Here is a 16,405-nt window from a genome sequence, read left to right on the forward strand (position 1 = left end):
GTGTTTTTTCTCTCTCCCAGGACTTCCTGAGGGCATGGAGAGTCAGGACTCTGAGCAGTTCTTCAGGAAGGTCCTGGGGTCATCAGAGGGAGTGTCTCTAGGAGGGTCCCTACAGAGCAGCATGAGGCCCATCCTAGAGGGAGGAAAGGGGGAGATGAACTGCAGCAGTCTGCCACAGAGGAGCCTTCTCACAGGTAGTGAGTGGTACAGACCTGAGCGCTGCTAGGGGGAATCGATACCCTTTCACACTATCATACCTAGAGAGCGCACTTTTAGAGGAATTAGAAATGAGTGTGATGTTGAACTTAGACATCTGACTTAGAGAAATGACTAGAAAAGGCGAACAGTGTGATGCTATATGGAGCAATAGTTTGTTGTTGTAAAGGACCCTTTATGTTCAGGAACCGCTCATGGCCGTTCAAAGGTCATGGTAAAACAGGACATGTCTTTCATACAAGCTGATCTCTTTCAGGATCCCTGCCCTCCGCTGGTATGATGGACTCCTTCCCTGGACTTTCTCAGTCTCCCTTCTTTGACATGCGGGAAAGGGGTGGCCTGTTCAGTCCAGATGGTGGAGAGGAGAGCCCGTGGGCCAACCCCTCCACCCCAGCCACCCCCTCCACCCCTCCTACCCCGACCGATGCAGATGGAGACGGGCTGTCCTATAACCAGCGCAGCCTCCAGCGCTGGGAGAAGGACGAGGAGCTAGGAGAGATGTCCACCATCTCCCCTGTACTCTACGCAAACACAAACTTCCCCACTCTCAGACGGGACTACCCAGGTGAGTTAAGAGTCAAAATAAAATACTATGAAAACGTGGAATATTCTAGTTTTGATGTATTTGTTTGCTCTGAAAGAGATGGTGCTTCCAGAGTTCTAATGAAACAAACTTTTGTTATCGCTGAAAATGAACCAAATATCAAATGTTTTGACTTCAGTTGACTGGAATATAAATAATGTATATTGTGATCCTCTCTCCTCCCTGACAGACTGGTCCAGTCGCTGTAAACAGATCATGAAGATCTGGAGGAAGATTTCAGCTGCTGACAAGGTTCCTTTTCTGCAAAAGGCCAAAGACAACAGAGCAGCTCAGCGGATCAACAAGGCACAGAAGGTGAGAGTTTAGGCCAGAGCATTGATTCATAGGGCCAGCTTCCTTGATCCAGATCAAGCCCACCCCTGAACTAAAAAAATATGTTTGGAATTTCCAATGACAATGCTTTTAATCCACTTCAAGACTTAATCTGGGTCCAGGAAACCAGCCCAAAGCAGACGTTTGTCACTGTAAGGATGTCTACATACAGTCTCCTTGCCTTTCTCTAACTGTCTCTTCTCTTATACAGCAGGCAGAGAGCCAGGTGTGTCGGCCCATCAAGACAGAGGATGATGGTGGTGTTCGGGTCAAAGGTGAACGTCCAAGCCTGCACCTCCAGATCCCGCCGCCCTCAGGTTCTGTCTCCAACCCCTCCCAGCCCAGCTCGGCAGAGAGCCCCTTCCCCTTCCACCCCGACTCGGGTTCCTCTTCCGTTTTCTTCCCCGACGGTCCTCTCAAGACCCCAAGCTCGGCATCGGCAGATATGAGGACAGATCCCTTTGCCAAGCAGCCTCCCCAGTCCCCCCACCCCTCTCACCACTCCCACCCCTCCACACCATACTCCTCCCATCAGGCCGCCTCCAGCCCCATGCTGGGCCAGGCTTCTTCCTCAGGTTACCCCCATCCTGGCCCGCAGGGCCCTCTTCAGGGACGGCCGGCCAGCCTCGGCCCCTTCGACATGCACCCAGGGACTCCCCGGCGGGCCCAGCAGGTGGACCCATTTTTCAGGCCACAACAACAGATCCAGTGTCACCTGCCCCAGTCACAGCAGGGCTCTCAGGAGCACCTAGGCCCCCCAGAAAGCCCTCGGTCCAGGGGTGGAGGGCCTGGGGACTCCCCTCTCTTCTCCCCGCCCCACACCACCCACTATGGAGACCCGTTCCGAGGCCAGCAGCAGGGGATGGGGCGTCCAGAATACGGTTCCTCCCCCTCCCAGGTGTCCTCGCCTTCTGGGATGGGACATGGGCAGTACAGGGCTGATATGAGCGGGGGACCCTCTCCCCGCTCYTCCTCCACGGGACGCCAGGACCTGAGTAACACGGGCTCCCCTGCAGGGATGCTGGACTCTGGGGATGGCTTGTTTAAGGCTCCCATGACACCACGGATGCACCAAGGAGAGGGTGGGGTGGTACTCCATCCCGGAGCCTCACCCAACCACCCCTCTGAGGGCTACCGCCAGTCCCCTTCCACCCCGTTCCAGGACCCCTATGCCCAGCCTCCCCTCACCCCAAGGCCATTGTCTGGGGACAGCTGCTCCCCCCTCCCCCAGCAGAGGCACCCCCAGACTCAGCAGGAGTCCTGCCCCAGGGTCCCCTCCAGCCCCCAGTCACAAGGCAGCTCCCAGTCCCCCCTCACTCCTGGAGCCCTCTCCAACGATGCATTCTCTGTCCAGTCCCCGGCATCCAACTCGCGCTTCCAGTCGCCTGACCCCTACTCCCAGCCCCCCCCGTGCCCCCAGTCCAGGGACCCCTTTTCTGCTTTGCACAAGCCCCCCCGGCCCACCTCTGCTGCTCCCGAGGGCACCCCCAGTTTTAGAGGCTCACCTCACCCCAACCAGCCTCTTTCACTCACCCCGTCCTCCACCCCTGTCGGGGACCCTCTCTCTGGGAAGCCCTCTGGGTTCAGCCGGGGCCCCAACATGGCCTATCAGATGGCCCAGCAACAGCAACAACTCCTCCAGCAGCAGCAGCAGCAGCAGCAGCAGCAGCAGCAGCAGCAGCAGCAACAACAGCAGCTCCAGCAGCAGCAACAGCCCCAGACTCAGGCCATGGGTGCCAACTTCCACTCCAGGATGCCTCCCCAGCAGGACCCCACAGCCCCCCAACCCCCGGATGCACCTCAACCCCAGGGGACTATGTCCGGCGCCCAGGAGATGCCTGACATGTCAGCGGTTCAAGATCCTTCACTACTGGACCTCAGCCCCTCTGAGCTGGAGAAGCAGAGACAGGTACATGTTCTATTTGCTTTGCTTTAACTAGGATTTCATTTATTCCACTATGACTATGGGGCTAATCTTCTAAGAGTCCTTCAACATCATAAGATCAATAATTGTCCCTTATTGTCATTCTTAGGCCTGATATAACCTCTGACTGGTGTTTCTTCCTCTGATAGCGACAGAAACTGAGGGAGTTGTTGATCCGACAGCAGATGCAGCGAAACTCAATCCGGCAAGAGAAAGAGGCTGCAGCAGCCAGCAGTGCTGCCCCCTGTTGGCCTGGAGGAGACATGGCAGCCTATCAGCACGACAAAGCCCGCCGTGCTCCACCACCCTACCCACAGGTACGCTATAATATGTCGAACAACATGTCCGACATCAACTTGGGTCAGGCTCAAAATGTTTTGAATCTAAGTGGAACTGGGGAGGTACTACGTAAACCTGTACAATAAGAACACACTTTTGGTTTCCATTTCAAAAATGTTTTCTACGTTTTGCCCTACTGAATATGACCGTGGTAATGTCTCCGTTTGGCTGGTGATTCTCAGCGGTTTCTTAGTATTTTATTTAAATTGCCCTTGAGGGGATTGATAAAGTTGTAATAGAATTGAATAGTAGGCCCTTGCTGTTTGTCCCAATAGGACCGTGCTGCTGCTGGTGGCCAGGCAACATTGGCAGGGAAGATGGATTGTGGCCGTTTGCCACCCCCAGGAACCCCTGCTATGATGGACCCCAACCAGCTCAGGTATGCACTCAAACCCCCCCCCCCCATTCTTACGTCTATTTCTTAAATGCACACATAGTTGTACATTGAAATAAATGCCATCAGGAGTTGTTTTCAGCAAAGATAACCTTTGTGCACAATACTTAGTCTCATTAGCTTGCTGTACATGTTTTGCATTTGTTGTCTGTATTTGTCTTTTGTAGACAACCAGGGCCACCCAACCACCAAGGCATGTATGGTCGTCCTCAGTTCCCTGGGCAGTGGCAGCAGGGCCCAGGTCCCCGTCACTTCCCTCAGCCTGGCATGGAGGGTGTGGGCCCCAGGCACCACCTCAACGCTCCCCTCAACATCCAGCAGGCCATGCAGCAGGGTATGGCTAACCCCCGTGGCCTGGTGCCTGGCCCTGGAGGGGAACCCATGCAGCCAGGCATGGACCCCGGAGGACCCCCACCACAGTTCATCGAGCTAAGGCACAACTCCCAGAGGCTGCCCCTGGGGCCCCAGATTCCCCAACGAGGGCCCCAGCAACGGCCCTGCCTCTACATCCCCCAGCAGCAGGAAATGGCCCCCAGCCAGTTTGTTCAGCATCCAGTGCCTCAGGGTATGGACCCTCAGACAGATGGGGTCAGAGACTCACGGCTGGGGCTACAGCAGGGTAGTATGGGTCTATTAATGCCACAGCAGAGCACTGGCTCTTCGCAGCAGCAACAACAACCCCATCTCCAATCCCAGACAGGCACTCCTCAGACCCCGAACACTCTCAGCTCTCACTCTGGGCAGCAGCACCAGACCTCCACAGAGACCCAGGCTGGAGCTCCAGGGGAATCTAGTGTTGATCTTCCCGAGCACGACCTGGAGGACCCGTTTGCCCCCAAAGGGCTAGGAGATGCCCCCGGGGATGGAGGAGTGGAAGATGAGGATGACCTGGCTCTGGATCTAGACCCTGATAAGGGTGACGATGACCTGGGTAATCTTGACAACCTGGAAACCACAGACCCGCACCTAGATGACTTACTCAACAGTGACGAGTTTGACCTGCTGGCTTATACGGACCCCGAGCTGGACCAAGGGGACCCCAAGGATGTGTTCTCGGACCAGCTGCGGTTGGTGGAAGCAGAGGGTGAAACTCCAGGTACCTCTGGGGCTCAGGACAACAAAGTGGAACAGAAACCAAAAGTTGAGCAAAACCTAACACCAAACACAGGGGGTTCCATGTCCTCCTCAACTCTCCATCCTTCCTCCTCTGAGTCTGCCGGCATCTCCAGGATAAAGCTGGAGCCAGGCCAAGCTGTGGTGAAGGATGAGATGGGAGATGCTGTCTCCATGCTCCTTCAAACAAACAAACCCTCCACTCAACCAGAGAACCAGGGTGCTTCACTGAGCTCCGTGCGGTTAGGAGGGCTCCCATACCCTCTGCCGGGTCCGGCTGATTCATTATCCTCCCTGGGGGAGGACCCCCTGGAGCTGCCCGACGGAGGGGGACAGCACTCCCCTGCCGTGGATCTAGACAAAGTCGAGAGCTCCCTTGAAGCCAGCGAGCTTCCCTTGCTGATCCAGGACCTGCTGGAGCACGAGAAGAAGGAGCTGCAGAAACAGCAGCAACAGCAGCAGCTCAGCTCCCTCCACCAGGGGGTGATGGGAGGCCACCCCAACCCCCAGGGGGGTCCTGGACATATCATGCTGCCCCAGCACCACTGCCCCTCACCCCAGAGCATGATGGGACTGCCAGGTATGGTGCCACGCCCTCCACACCTTTTGCAGCAGCAAAGGCTCATGGGACAACCCGGGATAGCGCCGCAGCACATGGCTGCCATGGCTCAGCAACAAGGAGTGATGAGGGTTGGGCAGCCAGGAGGCATTCACCCAGGACTCAACCCTCAGCCGCAGCAGATGGTCAAACAGTCAGCTCTGGCTAATAACTTCTTCCCTGATAAAGGTAAATACATAGAAGTTCTTGAGATTGTTTGAATCATGACTCTTGTTTGAATCATGACGCTTTGCTTTCATATATTTGGTGTTTCTGCTTGCTCACAGATCTAGACAAGTTTGTGACGGACGACATCATGGATCCCATCGCCAAGGCGAAGATGGTGGCACTGAAGGGCATCAAGAGAGTTTTGGCACAGGACCCAATGGGGGTTCCCTCTGGCATCAACAGGCAACAGGTCTCTCTGTTGGCCCAGAGACTAGCTTCAGCACCAGGAACAGGAGACACTCAGGGTCAACTCACATCTGGCCCATCTAAGGTACAGTGTCACTTGTCCAAACATAACCAGGACAGTATGTGTTCACAATATTTATTTTGTAAAGCAGATCAATTGCTATGGGATCTTCATAACACAATCACTTGATTCGTTTAGCGGATTTGATATATTTTGACTACTTTTTATTTTTAGGAAGGGGAATGCAGTGACCCAACACAATCAAGACCCAACCCTCCCCAGTTTGTACAAGGGATCATCAGTAAGTTCTACAAATGTTTAATCTTTATAATACTTAAATGTATTTCAGTTAGTTGATGTAGTCCAGTGTTTCCCAAACCTCTCCTTGAGTACCCCCAGCCATTGCACATATTTGATGTAGTCCAGTACAAGCCAACCTGATTTGAATTGGTCAACTAATCACCCCCTGTTCTCCCTACCAGACGATGCAGAGCAGCACCAGTATGAAGAGTGGCTCCTGCACACCCAGCAGCTGCTGCAGATGCAGCTGAAGTTCCTGGAGGAGCAGATCGGAGCTCACCGCAAGTCCCGCAAGGCTCTGTGTGCCAAGCAGCGCACTGCCAAGAAGGCAGGCCGCGAGTTCGCCGAGGCTGATGCAGAGAAGCTCAAGCTGGTCACTGAGGAGCAAAGCAAGATCCAGAAACAGCTGGACCAGGTGGGGAAGAAACTCTGAAAATCCTTACCCTCTCCATCCACCCACCCTCATGTTTCCAGTCTTAAGATGGTATTAGGCACCTGTTAACCCGTATCTCTTGTTGTGTTTCAGGTACGAAAGCAGCAGAAGGAACACACCAACCTGATTGCAGAGTACAGAAGCAAGCAGCAGCAGCACCAGCAGTGCTCTGGTCTCCTGGCCCCAGGGCCCTCTACCCAGGGACCCCACAGTCTCTCCAAGATGCCTGGGCAGATGATGGGCCAGCAAGGGGCTCCTGTGATGAGCCAACCTCCAGGAATCCCGCCCCAGGGAGGTATGCCCGTCAGAATACCCCCACAGGGGCAGCAGTTCCTAGGAGGAGGCCAGCACCTTGSAACTCTGGGAGTTAGACCCCCTGGTCCTCCTGGTGGTCCACCTGCAGCGTTCTTCCCCCAGGGTCCAGGAGGAGTCCAAGGAGCAGACCCAAGACTTCTCCAGGAGAGACAACACAGGATGCAGATGATTCAGAAATTACAACAGCAGCAGCAACAACAGGCGATGATGCAAGGCCAGCAGCCCATACTACATCCAGGTGGCCAAGCAGGTATGTTGCCACAATCACAGCCAGGCATCATGGGTAACCCTCTGATGGGTCAACAACCAAACCTCCAACAGGGAATGATGCCCAACCAGGCCATGTTGCCCCAGGTTACAGTACCAGGCCAGGCTGTGCCCCAGCCACCTCAGACCCTGATGGGAGGGCAGCCTATGAACCAGCCTTTAGGCATGACGGGGGCCCAGACAGGTATACAGCAGCAACAGAGACCTCAGGTCATGATGGGTGAGCAGGGAGTAGTGGGATCCCCTCAGCTCCACGGACTCAGAGGACCTGGCCAGGCCCAGCTCACACCTCAACAACAACAAATCCTGGCTCAGCGCATGTTGGCGCAGCAGCAACTGAAGCTACAGCAGCAGCAACAAGTGGCACAACAACAGCTCATTCAACCACCACCACAGGGCTTCATCAGCCAACCCAACCAGTCTCAAGACTCCCATGGAGGACTCTCTCAACCTGCCACCCCAGGTCAAATGGGCTCTTCTCCAGCTTCAGCAGGGGGGAGCACTCGTGTCACCCCTCAACCAGCTGAGGGGCTGCAGCAGGGGGAGGGTGGCATTCTTAGTCCTATCTCTAGGACCCCTCCACAGCAGGGTGGACCTGGACCTTCAATCCTGGGCCAGATGACCCAACCAGGGGCTTCTGGAGAGCAACAGGCAGCAGTAGGACAACAGCAGCAGTACATGGCCCAGCAGCAGCAGCAACCGGCATTACAGCAACAACAACAACCTCCTCAAAATACTCAAGCTGGACTTCAACAGCAAGCAGTTTACCAACAGGCTGGCATGCACCCCCAAGTACAACAGCAGCAGCAACAGCAGCTTCATCAACAAACCTCTCTACAGCGACAGAGTTCCCTCAATGCTGATCCCTCAAAGTCTGGTTTGGTCACCGTCAAGCAGGAAGGACAGCAGATGTGTTTCATGGCCCAACAACAGCAACAACAACAGCAACAACGACAACAACAATTACAACAACATAATCTTATGCAGAAAGCCCAAGACACAATTGGACAACAGCAACAACAACATGACAGTATGGGCCAGATGCAGAATGTGATAGGTCAACAGAACCACCCTGGTCAGCCTCAGCCTGTCCCTGGTATGCCAGGCCACCCTAGTCCCCAGCAACAGGCCCTCATGGCACAGCAGGCCCAGCAGCAGAAGCAGCAGGCCATGATGGGCATGCTTAGAGCCCAGCAGCAGGTCATGATGCCTGGCCAGAGGCCTGGAGGTCCACCTGGTCAGATACGCACACCAGTCAACATCCAGGCTATCATAGCCCAGAACCCCCAGCTCCGACACCTCACCCCCAACCAGCAGATCCAGCACATCCAGGCCATGGTCCAACAGCGCCAGCTCCAACTGCAGCAACAACAACCGGGCCAGATGATGAGGCTCCAGGTGTGTCAGGGACAGTCAGGGCAGATGAGGCCCCAGGGGCCCCCTGGTCTAGGGCAGCAGGTGGGACAGGTCCAGAGAATGCCTGGAGGTCTGGAGGCCCAGCAGATGCACTATGGAGGAGCTCTGGGGAAACCAGGGGGATTGGGCTCCCCGCAACAACCAGGGATGATAGCCCCCGGCCAACCACCGGGCGTGGTGACTCCTCAGATGCAGCAGCAAGGGATCATGGGACCTGTAGTCCAACAGCAGCAGCCAGGAGCCTCGCCTCAGTACGCCTTGAGTGTCCAACAGCAGCAGATGATGCAGCAACAGGCCCAACAACACCAGATGAGAGGCCAGCTGCCCATGACTCGCTCCCCCGTGGGTCAGGTACGTGGTGGGCCCCCCCAAGGCTGCCAGATCAGGCCCATGTCTCCCCATCAGCCCCTGGCCAACTCCCCAGGAGACCCCCAGCGGCATGCCATGACACAGGGTTTGGGGATGCGTCAACCCAACCCAAACCAAGTCATGCAACACCAGCAACAACAGCTCCACATGGCTCAAAAACGCTTCCAGGGCTCTCCCTCCCACGCAGGCTCCCCTGCAGGATCCTCAATCCAGAAACAGGAAGCAGGCATGAGCCCAGCTACCCCAGGCACGCCACACTCCACCCACGTTGCCTCTCCGTCTGTAACCGACGGGGCAGCTGGGAAAGGTAGTCCTTACAGTCAGATAAAGCCCTCTCCTCTCAGGTCGCCTGGAGCATCCAAGAGTCCCCTGGACTACCCTGGGCTTAAGGCCGAAAGTGGCGACACAACCCAGAGCCAAGTCCCCCCGAATAGGCTTTCGCCTCAGAAGGGTGAGAGTGGACCGAAGAGCCAACAGCATCCACAACAGTGCTCAGTGAACCAGGGTGGTCCTCAACCTCCACCAGGCTCCAGAGAGGGAACTCTATGTAAGATGACCCTACAGAACATCAAACAGGAGCCCAGGGAGTTGACCTGTGACGGGGAAGGAAGTAGTGGTCCTCACTCTGGGGCCATCAAAAGGGAGGTGACTGGGGAGCCGGTTGGAGGGTTTGGTAACAATGGTCCTGGACTAGGAGGGGACCCTGGAGCCCACGTCCCCAGGACTGAGACAGGACAACAGCTACTGCAGAAGCTCCTGAGGACCAAGAATCTGCAGCTGGCCGCTCAGAGGCCCTCTGACGGCATCCACAACGAGATAAACGGACACATCAACAGCAAGCTGGCCATGCTGGAGCAGAAACTACAGGGGACTCCACGCAATATGGAGGTGAGTTGGATATATCCTGTCCATTACAGATGTCTTTCTTCTCCATGTTGAAAACTAGTAGGTACTAGTCATAGAAATAGACCTAAGCCCTAATTGGACAGGATTAGTTTTACTGGGGGAGGTCGGGTAATGTAATTACGTTCACAAAAGACCACATCTGTACATTTTGTCCGGTCAGAATCTGCCATGTCAGTCATTTTTACTTGGCATGGAGGTTATTATTCCCMAAAAATGCTATTGTTTTTAATCAAACTCCAAGGTCCTTATCCCGTCCCTGTGTTTTGAGGGATATTTGAGTTTAACCGGTGTTGCACACAGTTTGGGTAAGAACATGGGAACAAATTGATGCTGAAATAAAAGTGCTATGGATGCCTACAGATCTACTTCTCTTTTAAAAGTTGAAGTGGATGAATTTGTGCCAATGAATTGATGAATTGCCAACTATGTTAGTTAATTAAATGTCTCAATGCAGTTCATGGTTTTTATTGATATTGTTTTGACTTTCTTTGAACTGAAAGCCAATGTAAGGCTATCCCTAGACAAGTTGAAATATCTTCACACCTAGAACAGCCTCCAGGCTTCCATCATAACGGTCAATTTTGAATGAGAAAAAACAAACAAATTTACAGGGGGCAGTTTGGTAAAACTAATCCCGTCAGATTAGTCGACTGGAAAAACAGACATGCTGGGGTAGTAATTACATAAGACGTTCTATAGTAATACGAGTCCCGTGCAAATAGGGCTTTTAGAATGTTTTAGAAATTGTATTTTTTTATGGTAGTAGTCCTCTCAAATGGAATGATCTTAATTCCTTGCTTCATTGCTCTTGTTTGTCACAGGATCTGCAGTCCATCACAAAGAGGGCTCCTGTTGCCAAGGCAAAGCGGTCCAACAAGCCTGGAGAACGAGCGCCCCAGTCCCGTAAGAAGAAGAAAGAGGAGGTTGGGAAGAGCACTGAGGCCCTGATGAAACAACTGAAACAGGTGACACCTTGTCTCACTGAAACGTAGTGTGACACTTGAATTTAATGAAAGGGTGTAACTGAAACATTGATTTGAATGTTTTCGGTTTTTCTTTTCTTCAATTAATGTGTGATGAAAATCACTTTATTTACACAGTGCATGTTTGGTAGGATGCCACTGTTGACAGTCATTTCGTAATGTGGCTTGTTTTGTTGCTGTGACAAAAACGTAACAATTTTGTCATTCTTTTCTTCCAGGGTCTTTCTCTCCTTCCCCTGATGGAGCCCTCCATCACTGCCAGTCTGGACCTGTTCGCCCCCTTCGGCAGCAGCCCAGCCAACGGCAAGGCCCAGCTCAAGGGCTCCTTTGGAAATGCGTTACTGGGCAACATCCCAGACTACTACTCTCAGCTGCTCACCAAGGTATGTTCCGTTAAGCAACCTGATGTGTACAGCATGGACTTACTGTTGTGGTCCAAATTTCCAGCTACATATTGCTCTTGATGCAGGAGTATTAGTGTGTATACTGAACAAAACTATAAAAGCAAAATGCAGCAATTTCAACGATTTTACTGAGTTACATTTTATAAAAGGAAATCAGTCAATTTAAATAAATTCATTAGACCCTAATCAATGGATTTCACATGACTTGGCAGGGGCAGAGCACATGGCTGGGCCTGGGAGGTCCCTACCACTGGGGAGCTAGGCCCAGCCAATCAGAATGAGTTTTTCCCCACAAAAGGGCTTTATTACAGACAGACATACTCCTCCGTTTCATCAGCTGTCCTTGGAGGCTGGTCTCAGACCATCCTGCAGGTGAAGAAGCTGGTTGTGGAGGTACTGGGCTGGCGTGGTTACGCGTGGTCTGCGATTGTGAGGCCTGTTGGATGTACTGCCAAATTCTCTAAAATGATGTTGGAGGTGGCTTATGGCAGAGAAATGAACATTCAATTMTCTGGCAACAGCTCTGGTGGACATTCCTGCAGTCTGCATGCCAATTGCATGCTCCCTCAACTTAAGACATCTTTGGCATTGTGTTGTGTGACACAACTGCAGATTTTAGTGTGGCCTGTTATGGTCCCCAGCACAAGGTGCACCTGTGGAATGATCATGCTGTTTAATCAGCTTCTTCATATGCCACAGCTCTCAGGTGCATGGATTATCTTGGCAAAGGAGAAATGCTCACTAACGGGGATGTAAACAAATTTGTGCACCAAATTTGAGAGAAATATGACACATTTCTGGGATCCTGTATTTCAGCTCATAAAACATGGGACTTACACTTTACATGTTGCGTTTCTATTTTTGTTCAGTATATATTCACTCGCCCAGCAACTAAGTTTAAGAAGATGTGCATATGACTTCATGCACTTTTATTGCTCTCAATTATCCCACTGTCAACTGTGTAACCTTGGCTAACCCTATATCCTAACAGAGTAACCTTAGTAATCCACCGACACCCCCGTCTTCCCTGCCCCCCACACCACCCCCCTCGGTGCAGCACAAATTGCTCAACGGGGCTACAGCTGTGGAGGAGCTGACTGAGGAACAGGAAACAGAGAACACAGAGGACACTATGGGTAAGAAGAGGCTTTTATTTTTATTAAAAATAAAATCACACTTAGTCTCCCTTCTGAACGTCTGTAGGGTTTTGTACAGCCACCCCAAAATTCAGGTAGTGAATTGTGTAATCTAAAACCCTCAGCAATTTCGTGGTCCTTTGAGCCGGATGTGTACAATGTAAGGATTTTGTAGAGTGCAGTCTGACTTGATGAGCAGCTGAACAGTATGTTAACAGTTGTATCTCTATAATTTGTCTGTAGATTCTGTGACTGAGGAGGTGAAGAGTGTGGATATTTTAGCAGCGCTCCCCACCCCACCTCACAACCAGAACGAGGACATCAGGTATGATACGGAGCCTGTCTGAATCCTGCGTCTCTGCGTGACATGTACTGTATCAGTGACGGCTGTGTTAGTGATTTAAAGCGTTTTGGAGGAGGATGGGTGAAAATACATTTGAGAAAAATAACTTTTTAAATAGCCTAAGCCAATGGGATGACATGCTTTTATTGGGATCACATTGCTGTTACTGTTTTAAACTTTTCCTCAATATTTTGAGGACGACCATCCTACTCTACTTCTCTGCCATGTATATTACCTCCCATTATATTACCCAGTGTGGCCTTCAGACTGACCAACTGTATTTTCCAGGATGGAGAGCATCAATTTTGCTCTCAATACTAAAGAAGTACTCCAATAATAATGAGTAGTTATTTAGTATGAGGTTAATCTCAGACATGACCTGCATCTTTCAGGATGGAAAGTGATGAGGACAGYGGTCCAGATAGTATCGTCCCAGCATCCTCTCCTGAGTGTGACTTAGGTGACGAGGCGCTACGCTTCCCTCGCTTCCGAGAACCCAAAGAGGAGGAGACGGAGAGAACCATCTCCCCTACCATACCACTCATCCCCCGCACTGCCATCCCTGGTAGGACCACTATACAGGCATAAAAAATATACTTGTTGAAAATGCACTTATTGTAAGTGGTTCTTGAGCATCTAAGAGCATTGCTCAATAACTAAAATACTTTAAAATGTACATAAAAAAACGAATATTTGGACTATCACTTCTGAAATAACTTCTGAATTCCCTCTGTCTTGCCAGTCTACGTCACCTTTTTTCTGTCCTTGTCCAGTGTTTCCAGAGAACAAGCCGTTTGAAGCAGCTGATGGCAAGGCGGTGTCTACAACCAACCCCTGGGACAAAGCCAAGAGCAACGAGGTTGCTGTGACCTTATCACTGTCCTCCGCTGCAGCCAAGGTACTGAGCTAACCCCCTTCCATCCTTACACCCCTTTCCGACCCACTCTCATTTTCACTTCAACCCCTCTCCTATCTAGACTGGTCCCAGATCAGTTTGTGCTGTCTTACCAACTCCTATGGTAATTGTTGCGTCATGTTGGGCAATATGACACAAACCGATGTGGGACCAGGCTATCTCCTGTCTGAACTGAACCATGAACTGTGTCTCATTGAAAACAACCAAGATTTTGATTGATTGGTTGACGTATATTTCTCTAGAATCTGAACCATGTGATGGTGGTGGTGGCTCAGCTGCTGCACATACGGATGCCTGGTTCCTATGAGGTAGCTTTCTCTCCCAGCCCAGGCAGGGCAGGAGCCTCRGGACCAGGGAAAGAACCCGTACAACCAGGTACTGGACCTCCAGCTGACTTGTATTATATTTATCTTCACACTTAGAAAGTCACAAATAGAATATAGATACAATGTTGTTACCTACTAAATACTGATCTAACCAGAAACCTAAGGTTTAGCGAGGAGGATAAGCTGATCCTAGATCTGTGCCTGGGTTTTTAAAGTTTCTCCAGGTTGAATTTACCCCGTCTTACTTTTGAGAACATGGTTAGCTAGATAAATKTATTGCAGAAACAGAACATAAAATTGTCATATACATTTATTGATAAAACCAATCATGGTAACAGTGAAGTCTCCCCTCAGGTGCCCTGTGTGTGAAGACTGGTGGTATAGAAGGTAGTTCACCCAGCCAGAATGCAGAGTGGCTGAGACAGTTTGATATTTCTCTGCCAGGCTGCACTCTGAAGAAACAGGTGGACATCCTCTCACTCATCAAACAGGTACGYCCCACTGCATTCTATTTATTTCAGGAATGTGATATTTCCTGATTAATCAGAAAGGCCTACTTTTTTATATTTATTCTCCATTATAAGAGAATCAATCAATCACATGTATTTATAAAGCTATACAGTGTTATACAGAAACCCAGCCTAAAACCCCAAACAGCAAGCAATGTAGATGTAGAAGAGCGGTGGCTAGGGAAAACTCCCTAGAAAGTCAGGAACCTAGGAAGAAACCTAGAGAGGAACCAGGCTCTGAGGAGTGGCCAGTCCTCTTCTGGCTGTGCTGGGTGGAGATAACAGAACATGGCCAAGATGTTCAAATGTCCATAGATGACCAGCAGGGTCAAATAATAATTATCACAGTGGTTGTAGAGGGGGCAACAGGTCAGCACCTCAGGAGTAAATGTCAGTTGGTTTTTCATAGCCGAGTATTCAGAGTTCGAGACAGCAGGTGCGGTAGAGAGATTAGAAAACAGCAGGTCCGGGACAGGTAGCACATCCGGTGAACAGGTCAGGGTTCTATAGCCGCAGGCAGAACAGTTGAAACTGGAGCAGCAGCACGACCAGACGGACTGGGGACAGCAAGGAGTCATCATGCCAGGTAGTCCTGAGGCATGGTCCTAGGGCTCAGGTCCTCCAGGAGGAGAGGGGGAGAGAGAGAATTAGAGGGAGCATACTTAAATTCACACAGGACACCAGATAAGATAGGAGAATTACACCAGATATAACAGACTGACCCTTGCCCCCTGACACATGAACTATTGCAGCATAAATACTGGAGGCTGAGACAGGAGGGGTCGGGAGACACTGTGGCCYCATCTGATATCCCCGGACAGGGCCAACCAGGCAGGATATAACCGCACCCACTTTACCAAAGCACAGCCCCCTCACCACTAGAGGGATATCAACAGACCACCAACCTACTACACTGAGACAAGGTTGAGTAAAGCCCACGAAGATCACGAGCCCAAGGGGGCGCCAACCCGGACAGGAAGATCACGTCAGTGACGCACCCCTCCTAGGGACGGCATGGAAGAGCACTAGTAAGCCAGTGACTCAGCCCTCGTAATAGAGTCCGTTTAAATTGTCCGAGTTTAAAAGTAAAACTTTTACCGCCATCCACTTCCTTATGTCTGAAACACAGACTTCCACGGTAGGCAATTTTGGGGCTTCACCGTGTTTCATCGAAATGTACAGCTGTGTATCGTCCACATAGCAGTGAAAGTTAACATTATGTTTCCGAATGACATCACCAAGAGTTAAAATATATAGTGAAAACAATAGTGGTCCTAAAACGGAACCTTGAGGAACACCGACATTTACAATTGATTTGTCAGAGGACATACCATCCAGAGAGACGAACTGATATCTTTCCCGACTGATCAGATCTAAACCAGGCAAGAACTTGTCCGTGTATACCAATTAGRGTTTCCAATCTCTCCAAAAGAATGTGGTGATTGATGGTGTCAAAARCAGCWCTAAGGTCTAGGTGCACGAGGACAGATGCAGAGCCTTGGTCTGACGCCATTAAAAGGTAATTTACCACCTTCACGAATGCAGTCTCAGTGCTATGATGGAGTCTAAAACCAGACYGTTGAAGCGTTTCGTATACATTATTTGTCTTCAGGAAGGCAGTGAGTTACTGCGCAACAGCTTTTTCAAAAATGTTTGAGAGGAATGGGAGATACGATATAGGCCGATTTTAGTGTTTTTACATTTTCTGGGTCAAGGTTTGGCTTTTTCAAGAGAAATTTATTATTGCCTCTTTTAGTGAGTTTGGTACACATCTGGTGTATTGGGAGCCGTTTGCTATGTTCAACGTAGGAGGGCCAAGCACAGGAAGCAGCTCTTTCAGTAGTTTATTTGGAATTGGGTCCAGTAT

At 51.1% G+C, this 16,405-nt stretch overlaps 1 protein-coding gene and 1 long non-coding RNA gene across 2 annotated transcripts in view; one reads left to right on the plus strand and one right to left on the minus strand.

Annotated features, from left to right (window-relative positions):
• The window catches only part of LOC139028070 (uncharacterized), a 181,785-nt gene that overhangs the window by 155,487 nt on the left and 9,893 nt on the right, over positions 1-16,405 (minus strand). The window lies entirely within an intron of this gene.
• LOC111966806 (histone-lysine N-methyltransferase 2D-like) overlaps positions 1-16,405 on the plus strand; it is a 51,891-nt gene that overhangs the window by 21,524 nt on the left and 13,962 nt on the right. Inside the window, 19 exon segments of the mRNA XM_023991745.2 lie at positions 21-194; positions 473-781; positions 990-1,114; positions 1,344-3,041; positions 3,206-3,373; positions 3,671-3,774; positions 3,957-5,689; positions 5,788-5,999; positions 6,150-6,216; positions 6,398-6,630; positions 6,742-9,903; positions 10,743-10,886; positions 11,123-11,287; positions 12,300-12,444; positions 12,688-12,769; positions 13,180-13,352; positions 13,561-13,685; positions 13,946-14,078; positions 14,384-14,520. Of these exon segments, the coding sequence (XP_023847513.2) occupies positions 21-194; positions 473-781; positions 990-1,114; positions 1,344-3,041; positions 3,206-3,373; positions 3,671-3,774; positions 3,957-5,689; positions 5,788-5,999; positions 6,150-6,216; positions 6,398-6,630; positions 6,742-9,903; positions 10,743-10,886; positions 11,123-11,287; positions 12,300-12,444; positions 12,688-12,769; positions 13,180-13,352; positions 13,561-13,685; positions 13,946-14,078; positions 14,384-14,520 (9,089 nt within the window).

The sequence above is a fragment of the Salvelinus sp. IW2-2015 genome, linkage group LG7 (genome assembly GCF_002910315.2).
Source record: "Salvelinus sp. IW2-2015 linkage group LG7, ASM291031v2, whole genome shotgun sequence".
In the NCBI taxonomy this organism is placed as follows: Eukaryota; Metazoa; Chordata; class Actinopteri; order Salmoniformes; family Salmonidae; genus Salvelinus; species Salvelinus sp. IW2-2015.